Here is a 16,716-nt window from a genome sequence, read left to right on the forward strand (position 1 = left end):
TCAGCATTTAGAAACTTCAGGCTCTGCTCAAGAAAAGCCTGCTTATCAGTAAGTCACACTTCTTATATTATGTATTAGTGAGACATATGTGCCATGTATCTATATATATACACACACATACATACATATATCTGTATATATACATACACACAAAGATATTTGTCCTTAGATTTTTAAATATATAAATAGATATTTGATTCATCCATTTGCCTAAATCCCCTTTTAGACCAAAACATCTGGCTCTTGATATATAAGCCCTTAAACAGCTTCAATCACTGTACACACAGTGGACTTTCAATTACTTAGGGAAGAAACACTGCCCCAGCCCTATTTTTCTATGATAAACGTAAGTGTAGAGACAAGTTGAAAATGACACCCTAGAGTTTCTAATTCAAATTAGGATATGACAATTACCTCTCAGGATGAGATTATCATATTAAGTGAAGTAAGACAGAGAAAGACAATTATCATATGATATCATTTATATGTGGAATCTAAAAAAATGATACAAATGAACTTATTTACAAAACAGAAACAGACTCACAGACATAGAAAACAAATTTATGGTTACCAAAGGGGAAAGCAGGGGAGGGATAAATTAGGAGTTTGGGATTAAAATGTACATACGACTACATGTACAGATAACCAACAATGACCTACTGTATAGCATATCTCGTAATAACCTATAATGGGAAAGAATCTATATATAACTATATATGTAGTTATATATATATATATATATATATATATATAACTGAATCACTTTGCCACACACCTGAAACTAACACATTGTAAATCAACTATATTTCAATAAATTTCTTTAAATGAGTGAATTCAGATTTCTGTGCAGATAATTCTGAACAAGTGAAAGAAGGACCCAAAAGAAAAGGTAGTACTTGCAATGATGGGACAATCTTTCATGTCAAAGAATTCAACAGTTCTTTCTCCTCCATCTTCTTAAGATTTCCCTAAAAGTTTTTACCTCCCCCTTTTCCTTGGCTGCCACTCTCTCTAAGACACGAGCATTCCCTTGTACTTTATGGGGAACTTTCAACCACAGTTGACTCATGACTTCTGAAGCCAGGCCAATGCTATTACTTGCATGTTTTATTACCATGGCTGGGGTGGGGGGCGGTGGTGACAGGGGGTGGAGGGGAAGAAGAGAGAAAGAGAGACAGGATGAATATGAATGAATATCAGAACTTCAGTTGTAAGTAGAGAGATTCTATATAGAAAAGAATTTTCTATTCTCCACAGGGAATGCCAAAAATTCTCAGGGAAGTCAGAAAGCAGGTCAGAAATAAGGACACTGCTGCTTTCTTGTCTTTTCTTTAAAATCTAAATGTTACTGTAAGTGATCCACTTAAATATAGATGTTAACACCAAGAAGGGTTAAATTACCTTGACCATCTCTTAAGAATAGTAGCATGAAAATCTAAACATCTTGCAATTTATTAATAGTCATGAGCAGCCTGCAGTTATATCTAGAATCTATGTCTAGGGCAGCCTCTCACATTGTACTCCAGTGAGGGTCAGGGGAACATGCCAGGGATATGTGAAATCTCTAAGAGAATTAAAAACTTGTTCTCATTCTGATGATTAAAAAATCAAAATACAAAAAAATACGATCATATTCTAGGTCATCCAGATCCAGAATTGCCACAGCATTTCATTCCATGGCTGTATTTATGAGAGCACCAAGGAAAAACTGAAAGTGAAAGCATTAACTATTAATGCCATTTTTCTCCAAAGGAGTTACCAATTTATTCCCAGGGGTCATGGGTTCACACAGATATGAAACTCTGACTAAGGGTATTTAATTCTGCAGGCTTCCTGAAAAGTGACTACTCTTCCAAAATCCTATCTTGGGCAGTTTGCTGTTGCCTAAAATCCTTCCAATAGACCTTCATTCTTAATTCAGACTAGGACTTTAATCCTTATTGCAGATTAAATGGCATCTATCTTGTAATTAAATTCAACTGTTTAAAAGGCTAGATGTTTTATTGTTCTACTATTCATCATAATGAAAAGAATATAATCTAAAATTGATGACAGTAAAATTTCATTCTTATCATAACAGAAGTGTCATTTTTATAAAATCAGAGTGAATGGGAAATTTGGAATGACACTTGAGACTCCATGTAATTTTACTGATTTTATTAATACTTAATTCATAAGTAAGAACAACAGAGAAATATTTCCTATGTTTCTGAAAACACAGGCATTTAGACATAAAGAAAACCTTAGCTTTCACTTATCCAAGCTTCTCATTTCACTGGGAAAGAAAATGAGGCTCTGAGAGGTTTGCTCAGGAAGTTAGCTGAAAAGTCAAATCAAGTCTTTGGACTCACAGTCCACAGGTAAAATACTACCCTGTACACTCTGTGTTTCACCTTCTGTTATTAGTCATGTGCAAATCTTCTACAAATCGTTAAAGTAACTGTCAATTCTTTTATTTCTAGAAAACTAATCCTACTTGATTCTAACACTGTTAATAAGATGGCATTTTGTTGTATGTCATCTGAAAATGATGTTGAAAATCTTAAAATTGTCTCATTACATAGAAAACACTACAAAGGAAACGAAAAACTTATGCAAATATTCCCAAAATATAATACGACTTCTGTGCCTGACTGTAAGACATGCAGCATGTTATAAGTAGGCAATTACTTGGGATTCTGAACCTTATAGAAGACTTTTTTCTATGAGCAATCTTTTATAACAGAGATGTGGCACTTGAGATACTGAGGTCAGTGATACAAGTATGCTATGGAATCAAAAAACACATGCATTCCTTGAACACCTCCTCCTTCCCCTGTGCGCCTATCCCCATTCCTTTGCTCAAGCTGCCATTTTCCAACCTAAATGCCTTTGTCTCCCATCTATGGTGGGCAACATCCTTACCATCCTTCAAGTTTGTCCTCTCTCCTTCTCCTAAATCATCTTACCCTTCGGTAGTTTGCTAATGATAGTTATTATGTTCTTTGACGTATATTTATTTGCAAACCTGTCTTACATACTCCCTTTTTTTAAGAACAGAAGTTCATTCTAGGCCAGCATAGTGCATGCAATATATGGTTATTGAGTTAAAAAAAAAAACGAGTGAAACTTAGGGCAAAAGGATTCTAAATTTATAACAGTATCTGTTCTCTTCAAAATATGACTTATCACTTTCCTTTGAAAGTACACGTAAATGGCCATATTAAAGTGATCTATGAAGAGAAGGCAGCAACACATAAAATGCTTAAGATATTGTCAAGTGGAAAAAGTAAAAACCATAATTACATCTATGCTATGTTTACTACTTGAAAATATTATATATGCATATGGACAAAAAGTAGAAGGTAAAACAGAAAAATGAAAACAATTTGCTCTGTTGGGTGGTGGAATTATTGGCTTCTGTGAATGTGTCTATGTTTATACAATAAATATTTTTTAAAATGTATACATATGTAGTAATTAGTAATATTTATACTGGATATTGGTACTAATATTTATGGACTATAAAACAAAAAAGCATCTGTAGCTGTCCTATGTCTAATACCACTCAGTTTGCCGGCCTGTATGGAAACATATTCAAAGAACTGCTGCCACCTGGTAGTCACCATAATTGCAGACTTGGTAATCAGAGAAGGTAACCGGTAAGGTTAGAAGGCTGGGTCAACTTTTAAGGTCAAAATAAGCATGCACAAATTTTTTAAGGACCGAAATATGAATCATCCACTGAAATTGAAACACGGCAAAACCTGTATTTCTTTAGGACCAATAGTTGATGAACCTTATGACTTCCTTAAAACACAAAAATATTTCTTGACTTCACTTTACAGTTTTATATTCCTATCCAAAGGCACACATTTATTTCTAAATATTTATCCCATAAGGCGTATTATTTCTAAAATGGCTTGTTTTCTTATTTGTGCCTTTATCTCTAAATAGCCCTATATTGTTACTTTCATATATATTGTTTCTGTGCATATTTGATTTTTTAAAAAATATATTATTATCGTGAATAGCACTATCATCTTTGCTGGAAAATCAAATGACTTTTTTGAATATACGAATTTCCATGGTGGTTTTATGAATGAGATATACATATACTGCCACCTAAAACCATGGCCCAAATCATTATTAAAGTTACTGATGCTAAATGCCCCAAGGATCTGCAACTTGGTATTATTCACTGGATTGATTTGGAACTGTTTCTTTGTTCAAAAAAATCAAACTCAATTTTTTACTGCTAATTTTCTGACCTTACAAACATATTTATAATCTTAAAGGGAGAAATTATGTGGTGTTTTAGAAAAATAATAAGTTGATAACATTTTATAAAATGGAGATATTTTAAATTATTTACGAAATCCTATTTGTTCCATTCAAGCATCACACAGCACAGGAACAAAAGAAGCTGATTTATTAGACATATGCCAGGGTGAAGAATTTTCTCAGAATTCTTGGTTAGCCTGTGATAAGAACACAAATTTATCTAAGTATGATGAACAATGCTTTAGGGCATACTTAGGGAAGATGCTATTTAAAAAAAAAAAAAGCTTTATTGCATCACACACATGGAACCAGATTCTCCCTCTTATGGGCTGTAGCCAGCATGAAGTTCACACTACATTAATTTGCACTTGTCGATATGCTACTTTGCAAGTATTTTTAAGGCATGTTCAAATGTGTACTCTGTCTCTTAAACTAGAATATAAACCCCCTAAGGGCAGGACCTGGGTCTTCTAGTTATCACCCCACAGTGCCTAGCGTTCTGGTCTGGGCAGGCCAAGCCCTCTCGAATGGCTGTGGTCTGAGTGAGAAGCAGGGAAACGAATGTGCTAAGCCTCCAGCACTGAAAGACGGTGTGAAGAACACTGGAGAGCAACTCTGTCATCACCAGGACCAAGTGATTACATGTACTAACGGCATGCCCAAGTGGCCCAATCCCAGTCATTTTTTAGAGATAGAAGTGAGACTGCAGGTGGTAGTTGGATAGTTTCTGAAGTCTAGCTCTCAGAAGCCATCCATTATCTCAATATATTCCCCAAAAGCCTTCTGAAGAGAGTATACAGCATTACAGACACATAAGAGAGAACAGAGACGAACGGGATTTTTCTTTAATCTGTAGTTGCTAAATTACGAGTAGAAAAGACAAATATCATTACTAGCCAGTTTAACACAGTGAAATATTCCTAGGATGTTTCCAGAATCAAATAAAAGACAATGGACCTCAGAGGTCCATTAGCTGGGTCTTTAGGTAAAGCATATTACTGCTACCGTTTAAAACTAAAAATTTCAGGGAAGAAACTTCCATGGTCTGTTGTAGCAATCTATTTCAATCTTCTTACTGTCAGAAAGTTATTTCAGGCTGCTGTGATTTCCAGTTGCTGTGATTAAATCTCTTTGTTCTTATTCTTTCCATACTAAAGATTGAGAACAGGTGTTTAACTTTCTCCTTGAAATTATCTCTCAAGTCCTTAAAGACAGTGAAGCAATGCTTTAGTCTTCTCTAAGCAGAAAGGTACAATTCTTCAACTTTTCTTTATTACTTTTATTTCTCTGGCCTTACGTAGGACTTAACCTTTAGGACGTGTTGGGCTTCCTCTCATATTTACACAAAGCCATACAAAATAGCTGTACTACTCCCAACAATCTAATTCATTCAACTGAACTTAGGAAATAACTCCTGTGTTGATACAGTCCACATTTTTAAATGTCAGCATTAAAGTGTGGCGTCATACTGCTGTAGGTACGAGCAACACTCAAACCTTTTTTTGTGCTAATTTTCTAGCCAAAATTTTCTGATCTATTTCTTTTGTATATGTGTTCTAGCCTTAAATATTTGCTTTGATTACCCCCTTCAGGTAATTTTGAACTTCAACGTTTCCTACTCAGTATTAGCCACAACTCCAAAGTTATAAATTACACAATACTGATAAAAAAGTCCTTTTATCTCTGAAAGAAACTGAACCAACCTAAAAATGTTGTAATATAAAACAATTTATTTATGTATATGTGTATTCTCATCCAAGCCAGTTTTTAAGCCATGTGCCACTAATAATAAGATAATAAGACTATAACCAATCATATATTCACCTGCTGATGCCATTAGATGATTAAGAGACTAGGGATCAGGCACATTTTCTATATTTCAAAATACTCTAAAACCATTAAGTTATAATTTAAGATTGATAAGTCTTCAATCTCAGAACTCCACACTCTAGCAGGGCAGGGGAAACAAAGTTTTAACTTTATACTCAGGGCAGGGGTTGGCAAGCTTTTTCTCTAAAGGCTCAGGTAGTATTTCAGTCATGGTGGGCTATGGGGTCTCTGCCACAACTTCTCAGCTCTGCCTTTGTAGCAGGAAAGCAGCCATAGACAATACATCAACAAATGAGTGTCGCTGTCCTCTTCTACAACTTTATTTGTAAAAACAGACTGCAGCTCAGATTTGGCCCATACTCTGTAGCTGGCCAGCCTTCTTTTACAGATACAGGACACCTGCGCATGTTAAACACACACTCATATCTGCATATGTAAGTAGGAATATATACGTGTGCGTTAGCACACCAAATCTCTGTCTATCCCCATAGCCATGGTAGCTTCTTGGGCATGTGATCAGTGTGCTCATACAGGGCCCTGTGTTTAGAAGGGCCCTGAACTTGCAGTTTAATGCTCTGTGGTCAACGTCTTAAAATTCTTAATGATTTTATATTGGAATTTGTGTTTTATAGGTGAAGTCTGATGGTACAATGGAAGCCCCACTCACATCTGTGGTCTTGTCTCTCCACTGACTCATGGCAGCCCTGGGGCACTTCTTGGACACTTGTTTCCTTCTAGCTTCCTCTTCCTGGCCCCTGCCTTGGGACCTTGCTGCTCTCCATGTTGGGTGGGACCAGGTCATGGCAGTGTTAGGGGGAGGCATTCGTTCTGCCATTATCCTTTACCTCTGTCAGGAGCCTGGATGTGAGCCTGGGAAAGGTTGGGTTAAGTGTGTACACCCCTAACGCCTGAGGGTAGGACATGGAGTTGACTATCCCTCCTCCTGCCTGGAAGCACTACAGCACACTCAACGGACTCAGCATGGAGCCTCTGCCCACTCTGACCCCTGTACCAAGTGTCTCCCTGTGTGGAGACTGCAGTCTCTAGGGGGCTGCCCAGCTGACCACCTTGGGATGGAGAAGACTGACTCTCTCCCCTCCCCACCAGGGCATGGTGTATGGGTTTTGTGGCTAGTGACATGGAGAACCTAGAAACCATGGATTCATCTGTACACTCAGTCATGGGGCACCTATGGGGGTCTGCGTTCCCCCCACCATGAATATCCCTGTGCTGGAGGGAGTCCAACATTAAATAGCAAATAAAAACACCAGACATTCAGAGGGAGGGAGGAAGAGGGAGAAGGGGAGAGAGAGAGAGAGAGTGAGAGAGAGAGGAAAGGCTGCCTGCAGGATAAAGGAAAACATTTTGTAATTCAGTACCTTTAACATCACTTTTTTCCTGCTTTTTGAACAAAGGGCCCTGTGTTTTCATTTGGTACTAGGCCCTGATCAAAGATTAGGGGCTGTAAAGAATCATCTTCTGAGACTCATCTACCAAAATGGAAGCTAATAAAGAAAATTCCACTTATGCATCACTCATTTCAGAGTCAGCTAACCTTCATACCGCCAGGGTAATAACAGGTTTCCTGCAGCCTTCCTAAATGTTAAGTGTAAGGCTCTGAAATTAATTATGTATTTTGGATTTCAGACTAAGGGCCTCCTTTCAGAATATGATGATTGGGGTTGCTGTAAGGTAGCCATTTCCTTCAGACAGTTTGCTACAGGATTAACTCATTTCCTTAGAATGGTGATGAGGTACTCTATAAATATAAAGCACAATCAAAACATTATGCATGAAATTTATTGATAACAACAAAGAAAGTTGAAACTTTTCTGAGATTTCCCTTTATTTCCTATTAAAGAAGGTAACACCATAACATTCTAACATACAAAAACGTAGGTTTCCCTGATTTGAATAAACTAACTGTAAAACAAACACTGTAGAGATGGTATTTGAATATGGGTGGGGCATTATAGGATATTAAAGAATTATTAATATTTTTAGGTATGATGATGACATAGTGATTGTGAAAAAAATCCTTCGTAGATGCACACTGAAGCATTTATGGGTAATAACACAATGTCTGAGATCTGCTTTACATACTTCAGCAAAAGCAGAAGAGAGGGAAGACAGAAGAGGAAGAGGAAGAGAAGATGGAGAAGAAAAGGATGACAAAGATGACAAAGAAGATGAAGATGACAATGAAGGTGAAGATGAAGGAGAGAAAAAAATGTGAGGTAGATGGAATAGGATTGGCAAAATGACGAGCCTAGGTGATGGAGATGTGGGAATTCATTATAATAGTCTCTTTATCTTCATATATGTCTTTAAATTCCCATAATGGAGTGTGTGTATATGTATAACTGTTGTCTACAAAAATTTTCTAATAAAAATCAGGGCACAGATTTTTCATTCTCCTTCATACCAAATGTCTTTTTTTATTTTTTTTAGTGCGAGAAGCATCCTCTGAGGCTGACAGGAGCTCTCTAAACTGAAGAGATACAAAGGAGTTGATGGGAAGGATAATCTGCCCATCAGTTCCTAACACAATAAAAAAAAAAAAAAGAAAAGGAGAAAATGGGAGTAAGAGATTGCCATTGTTACTCTCCTAACCTTTCCTTCTAATTATGCCAGAGTCAAGGCTTGGGTCACAAGGAAAATGATTTGGGTGGTCAACCATTTGCCCTCTTTTGTATACATCAAAAAGCTCTTGTTCTCACCACATTCCAATCTGACAGATTCCCATCTACTTTAAAAATGTAAGAAGCCAGATTAACAAAAATATAAATAAAATGACTATATTACAAGGAACCCCCTTTTTTGTAAACATAGAGATAGCCTTCTTGTTATCCTGAATTGCATGATATGTAACACTTTAAAAGTAAAATACGCTTTATATTATTATAGGTACTTCAGATAAACATTCAACATGCCCAGCTTTTAAAAGTTAAATGTAAATTTCTCTCTTGAGTGCAGATGGTGGCCAAGCAAAGTAGCTCTTCAGTCATAAAGACAGAAGGTCAGGTCATGGCTGAAAGACCAAAGAACAATTGCTGCTTTGCTACTCCAGATCATCAATGGAATGAGACACCACTACTTTCTTTTTTTTTGAAACTGTCTATTCAATACAAAATAGTTACAAGGAGTACCTATAAGATTTCCTCAAATTATGTCCAAGAAAAAATACTAATAAGCACATCACATCTCTGACGTCCTAAAAAGGCACATCTCTAACTAAAAATAATACTAAAATCATTATAAAAACTGTCAGTGTTTCACTATTTAGCAGGAAATATTTACAAATGAAAACTGCTCCTTTTATAATCCTGCAACTTTAGCCTCCACCTCATTAGTGGTTAATTAAAATGAGATATAGCACTAAAAGACAAATATTACAAATACTTCTACACACGTTATTCATTTACAAGGGATATTATAATCTTATTATTCCTATAGTGTTCTTTCTCCTAGAATATTAAAATGTAATTTTTAAATAACTCAGAGACTCTTCCTTACTGTATTTTTCCAGTTAGTCCAAAATATTATGCTGGCAGATGCTACAGAATAACAGAAAAGGTATATAATAATGCGTGAGCATGCCAATATGATACTTTTTTTAAAAAGTCGTATAATATATCAGAAAAGGAAAGTTCTGTGTTGGTTAGTAATCCTAGATCTTCAGTTCCTGATAGAAAGGATTTTTAATTCCACTATCAGGCACGCCCCCAACTGGATGGAATGAAATATCAACAGTTTCATTATTTGTACATGTTAACAAGGAAAATTCTTCTGAAAATTTAAAACTCTTTAGAACACTTTGAATATAGTGATACAAAAGCATAATTTGATTTTGGTTGTTTAGATTTTAATTTAATGCCAGGGATTTCAGCTACAACTTGAAAAACTTTTTGTACTAAATTTCATTATCACTTTCATTTTCAATACTTTTCCCAATTGTCTTTGCATCATTTGCATAGAAGAGTTGATTGGGTTGAAAGGGAGATATGCTGGAAAATACGGTAAAAAGTGTTGAACTAGAAATATATTTCAAAAAAATTTATTTAGGACTACCCACTTTTAAACCATAGTGATTTCTTTAAAATAATGACACTGAAAACTCAGTCTTATTTTAATTGAATAGATTTCTCAACCTGCTTTCACTGAATAAAAAGAATGAAAGCGTTCAATGTTTTGTACTATAACAGTTAGAAAATCAAAAGTCAGCCTATTAGAACTGCCTCTCTAAAAACTTTATCCATGTTGTCAATTAAAATTGAAGTATCTACATGATCTCAACAAAGATGTAATGTAAAACATCTGTTCAAACTGAAATTGAAGTAAGTAGCAGTTTTTTTCCTAACATTTCCAATTTTACTGTATTTAGGTTTCCTGAGCAAACGTATTCATGGTTATCTTAGTTAAAACTGGTTTCACTCTGCCAACGATCAATTTGATTGACATATTTACATATCAACTCATCTCATCTCACAAATTTTAAACTTTTTCACTTAAAATTGGATTCAAGTTGGCATCTTTAAAGAACTTTATGTACATATATTTTAGGTCCAAAATGAACATTAGAACATTTTCTTTTACTTTTGTAAGTAATAGATACACATATCCAAATGTATATTTATGATCTGTCAGATTGTAATTTCATATGCATGCAGTTGTATTCACACAATTTCATGTGAAAGGTGATAATTTTAGGCAACTGTAGATGAAATTCTTTTAACAGTATAAATTGGATCATTCCATTAGTTAGAAACAATATAATAGAAATGAATGACTTAGGAATAAAACCATAACCATTTCAGAAAAAAACATTAGTTATGTCTTTAATTGCTGCAGTTACGCTTGTATCAAATCTTACCTGATCTTTAATTTCAAGATCCCTTTTAGTTTTTGTTCTGTACTCTCTGTGCTCCTTTTCTGCCTCATCCTTCTCCATTTTGGTTTTATTCAATTGATAGCGCATTTCTCCACACACCTGTTAGATTATAAAAACTAGATCAATAGCTGCTGGAATCTACCAGGCAAGGCCTGCAATTAGATCTTTTGGTGCCCCCTAGAGGTCATATAAATAAAACACAATAGAACTTTTCTAAGAATGGCATTTTCTATTAGCATATTCAATATATTCTGTTAAGATGTGGAGGCAATATCAGATGTTATTGAGTCTTACAATTTCAAATGACAGATAAAGAAATGCATAACCAGGGAATTTAAATGATATATACAAGATTTTTCATGTAAAATAATAGTTTCAATTGCATATTATCTAAAATGCACTATCATCTTGCTTTTAACTAGGTAAATTAGTAATTAAAATATTAAGCTATGTCATTATTCATTCAAATTGTCATGGTTATATAGATACTCTATATTAAAAACTTTCCTTTAAACTCGTTATCAGTTAGGCTTTTATTTAAGGAAATTTATAAAGGTATTTTTCTCTCTGCTAATAGACTATATTATCAATATTTATGAGTAGAGTATTACCCAGCTGGTATTTACCGTAGGCTTTGCAGATTATGTCAATCTTACCATGCACAATACTATGTATTTAAATTAAGAAAGTTAAAAGTCATAGACTGCAACTAAGCCCACTCTGCTTTTAAAATAGCTATGGCATTCAACATAAAAGGAAAATATACATGTAAGTGAAATGACTTTAACATATTGTTAAATAATAAACACACTCAGTATCTTAAAATTGTGTATCATTCTTTATGTAATCTTTTTTTTCAATCCAGGGCATCTACAGACAGATAAATACATTTGGAAAATACAACTAGCAGATAAATCTAAATAAAGAAGTTATTAACTTTTGAGATAACTGAGAACTTGTAGAGAGATCAAGTAATACAAACATCTGCTAAGTCAGCTTCTAAGTTACAAATACAAGTTTTTAAAAATCATGTATCATCTAATGGCTATACCTGTTTGAGACTTCGCAATTTTGGTAGTTCTCCAAAAATGATCATTAGAATTTTAGAAATTAGTTTCATCATTATTGAAGTATTAGAATCTTATAAAATCTATATGCATTTCCTATGTTCAAATAAAAAATACGTTAAAAATAAACTAATCTGTGTTCAAAAATTATAGTGACAAGACAGAAGAAAAAGTCAGTAAGCTTCTCCCCAGTGACCCTCAGAAAGCTAAAAAAAGAATAAAATTACTACAAATTGTATCTGAAATTCAAATACCTTCAATGTGCAAGAGTTGATCCTTCCCCTTTCAAAAATATTACTAATTCACAAAAAGTTACTAAAGCTAAATAAAATTTAAAAATTAAGAATTACAGAAAAAAATTAGAGGAGCCCTAATTGACTTTCTTCACTATTCCAATCTATTTGATTTACATATAGGAATAAAATTTAAAGACCCCAATTATAATACCAGAACATAACAGTTATACAACCATGGTGTTTAAAACCCAACACCAGTACAAAATTATTATACATAATAAATATCTAAGCATTAGGTCCTGTTTAAAATGATTGTACCCCTTAATTTTATTTTTAAAGTTTCCTTGCCTCACTAATTTCAGTTTAAAATGCATTTGCTAAGTTTATCTGTAACACTTAAATTTCATCTAAAATAAATGAACAAATTAAATTTAACTAGAATTATATTATCCCAGGGTTGGAAGCAGGCTTAAGGCACTCCTCTGATGCTTGAGTCCTTTTGGACAGTTCTAAAGACAAGTAATCATTCTTTACTGTACCATATTTCAACAGAAAGTTCTCTCCTTATAATGAACTGAAAATCCTCATCATACCTTTCACCTATTAATCCAGGTTAACCATTTCCATCTCTCTGCACCAGTTCCCTTACTTCTACCCCTACCTCCACACAAACATCAATTATATTGGCAAATATGATATTTTAAGCTTCTACATTAGCTAGCTTGAATTTTAGAAAGCAAATGAAGAACTATATAAATTCAAGGAAAAAAAAATAGGCTTCCTTTCCTAATATATATTAAAGTTAATTTAAATTACTGAGTTATAAAACAATAATGGCATTAAAAATGTGTCCAAATTTAGGAAAATATGTTGAGAAGTAAAATGCAGTATGAAATGGGTATGCATTTTAATAAAATTATCTGTGTATGTACTGATGAAAAATAAATTGATTTAATTTATTACATCATGCATGTCCATATTTAGTGACTTAGTTTTAAAGCAATGATTACTGAAATCTACACAGACTTCTAGTGTTTCTTAAACATGTACCTTAGCCAGTTAAGATCATTAAGCATTTTAGTTCTTGGTTCACAAGTTTGTGATGCCCATAGTGCAGACACAGTGATACCACAGTGTAAAGTATAAATTTAAGGACCAACAGAATAAGAAGCTGTAGTATTAGAATCTTGATTTTAGAGAACAGGTCTGAAAGAATGAGAGATGGAGAATTATGTTAAGCACACTTTTCATGTTATAAATAAATACATGTCTTTTAGTATTATTGTGAAGACCAAACTTATGCAAAAAATTACTCCTAGTTGACTAATTCAGATGTACAAGTTTTATCAGGTATTCAATAATTAAAGTAATAAAACTTGTTAATTTACAGTTCTGTCTCAGCAACTTAATCCTTAAGCTCTTTGAGGACATTATTTGTGTCTAATTCATCTTTGTATTTGCAGCACCCAGAAAAGGGCCTGCTGATAATAAGTAAATGTTTGCTGAATGACCATTATGTGGACCTTTATTATCTTGAAATAACAAAATTTTTATACTCCAGACTTCTTTTTGAGCTTTCAACACTAGGAAAAAATTTTCAACTAAAATATTTAAGTAATTAGTAAACTAGACTCTCTCTTTGTACCTTTGTGACATCCATTTCCCGGGAAGCAAGCTGGTTTTGAATTTCCTCTAGTTGATTAACAGCTGAAATTTTCTCTCTTGTAATCTTTTCCACCTGAGCCTCCAGTTGGGCAATACTCTGAGATAGGGTCAACGTCTGTACGAGGAAAAGAAGTCCTAAGTGATAATGTCATTTGACAAAAATATTTTAAATATCTTGACTTAATAGAGTCTCAGCATGGCCACTGGGCTCTCTCTGTAAGTCATTTCTCTGTGGATTGGGTATCTCCTTTGCTCTGCATTCTCAATTCATCTCCCTTGACTATCACCTCACGTAATTTTCTTTTTTTTCTGGTGGTGAGAACTTTTAAGATTTGCTCTCTTAGCAACTTTCAAATACACAGTACAGTACTGTTAACTATAGTCACTATGCTTTTTAAATATTAAAAATAGAATCAATCAGCAGATATTAAGAAACTTCCATATGCTATATTAACCCTGTAAGAATACCAAAGTTTTATGTCCTTTAAGAATTTCTAACCACCTTATAAAGATATGCCTAATATCTGAAAATTTCAATAAGAATATAAAATAGTATTTTTTAAAAATACGAGGTATTTTAGAAATTTTGTACTATGGTAGACACAAGAATAAAGGTGCTGAATTTATCCTCCATGCTAAAATATATTTCAAATTTTCTTGATATATTATTTCTCAACTAAAATTATTTACATGCACAGTACTTAACACATCACACTGTTTTTTGTTGTCTGTTTCCTCATTAGACTAGAAGTTCCTCAAGAGCATGTTCCTCAACAGGTATATGTTTAACGTTTGATGAATGAATGAATCAGTAGAATAAATGGCTTTTCTGAGGGACTATATGGATATCAGGTTCTTAGTTTTTCTTCCCAGGGTGAGAAATGTTTTCTAGACCTTAGATTTAACCTTTATAGCTTTTGGTTTGCAATTAGATTTTACTCTGCTCCAGTAGGTCAAACTTTTCTAGGCTATTAATTTCTCATTTGTATTAGCAGTTTTAAAGTGATGAAGAAATGCTACCTTGCCCCAGATCAAAACATATGGGATAGCTATCAGTTTTTAATCAGCTAAAATAAAAACTGATAACAAATTTGAAATAATATTTGAAATCTGTCATTGTACACTAACATGGGTGTGAATTCAGTTTTACAACTGAAATCAATAACTAAAATTTTGTAATAAAAATCAAGATTACCTTTGTCAACTAATTAAAATTGACAACATGAAAATAATGAGCCCCAGTAGCTACTTTCTAATTTAGACGGTAGATGTATTAATTAACATTCCTGGGGATTGTGGAGAATTATACATTTAACTTATGGCTGTTTACATGTCCTTCTTTCATCAAGAGACTGGCTACAAATCTAATTTGCACATAAAATTACTTTTACTAATACCAAGCTACAAACTATCCTTATGCAGATTACAATCTGAAACAAAAATTAAAGGTCAAAAGAAGTTAAATGTAACAAATCAAAAATATTAATTGAATTTTCTTAATTTAAAACTTCAAGTTCATGAGTAAGCATATTATGAATATGTAATTATAGCTTTTCTGGAACCATACAACAATAACAAACTTTAATTACCAGCTACTAAAAACCATATATTACTTATTTATGTGGATCTATGGTAAACATATTAATATTGTGTGGTTTTTTTGAAGTAAATGGGCAGACATTTATTTTGCTAATGGTAAATTCTGAGTCAGTTTCTATAGCATGTAACAAATCATACACCTTCCATATGATTCCTTCCCTCTGCCACCCATCACTTCATTCCTCTGCCCACTACCTGTCTGCTCCCTTCTGTCACCCACTTCTCAAGGCCTCCCCTCCTGTTGTCACACCTTCTTTTTCTCCATGCCCACCATCTGGAAGTCAACATTACACTGCAGGAGCTTCTCCATCCACATCTGTTGCAGGGGCAGAAGTAACACAGACAGCTGCAACACTGCTGGATGTCCAGGGTGTTGACATCAGATAAGTCCTTTAAACTTTGACAGGGGCAAGCAAGAGACAAGGACACCCAGGATGGGAGAGCTTGATAAAAATCTCTACACTAAAGCAGTCCCTAGTGTACTGAATGTGGTATAAAGTGGCATTCCTCATAAAAAAAGGTACAAGAATTAAGGATTCTAGCAATGGGCTATTATCAAGGGAACCAAATGAGAAAATACACAAACCACAGGGGGCATTCAATAAATAGAAGATTGAAGGACTGATTGAACGAACAAACTTAGCGGTTTAGTGCAACCAAAGACCATTACTGATGCCAACAGGCAAACTCACAGCAAGAACTGTTCATGGGGGAATGATTCAAAATCTGTCTAGGTAGAAGGCATCTGCTCTCCTAGAGCTTCCCACACAAATGAAATTTTTAAGCAGTAAGAAGAAAGGAAAGAAGAAAAATAATAAAAAGAAGGAAAGAAAATCTACAAGTCTCATGAGCATTCCTACCACTAGGAAAGCAGGGACACCTGCTCCAGCACTAACCGTGAGAAGTTACAACGTTATGATTAATTGTTCAGACACCCTATTAAATTAACTTCCTGTGCTAAGCAGTGTGATAATTTTCTTTTAATTCCCTTTGGAAAGGAATGTATTGGATTAACTTTCAGTTGAAAAAATGAAAACTTAAGTAATGTTCCCAAGTTCATTTCAAGCTAATAAATAAAAAGTAAAGCTGGACTTTATATTAAAATTTGTCTGCTTTTACTAACACAAAGGTCCAAGAAATCTACCCGATAGAGCTAATTCTCTCT

The 16,716-nt window shown here is 34.1% G+C and overlaps 1 protein-coding gene across 2 annotated transcripts in view; it reads right to left on the reverse strand.

The window, feature by feature from the left end:
* Positions 1-16,716, reverse strand: part of LOC112405786 (serologically defined colon cancer antigen 8-like) — a 211,316-nt gene that overhangs the window by 156,896 nt on the left and 37,704 nt on the right. For both annotated transcript variants that reach the window (XM_024754333.1, XM_024754343.1), the window contains exons 5-6: positions 13,933-14,067; positions 10,967-11,083 (exon numbers count right to left, since the gene is read on the reverse strand). In XM_024754333.1, the coding sequence (XP_024610101.1) occupies positions 10,967-11,083; positions 13,933-14,067 (252 nt within the window). The remainder of the gene's footprint in view (positions 1-10,966; positions 11,084-13,932; positions 14,068-16,716) is intronic.

This window comes from Neophocaena asiaeorientalis, unplaced genomic scaffold, assembly GCF_003031525.2.
Source record: "Neophocaena asiaeorientalis asiaeorientalis breed wild unplaced genomic scaffold, Neophocaena_asiaeorientalis_V1.1 scaffold524, whole genome shotgun sequence".
Taxonomy (NCBI): domain Eukaryota; kingdom Metazoa; phylum Chordata; class Mammalia; order Artiodactyla; family Phocoenidae; genus Neophocaena; species Neophocaena asiaeorientalis.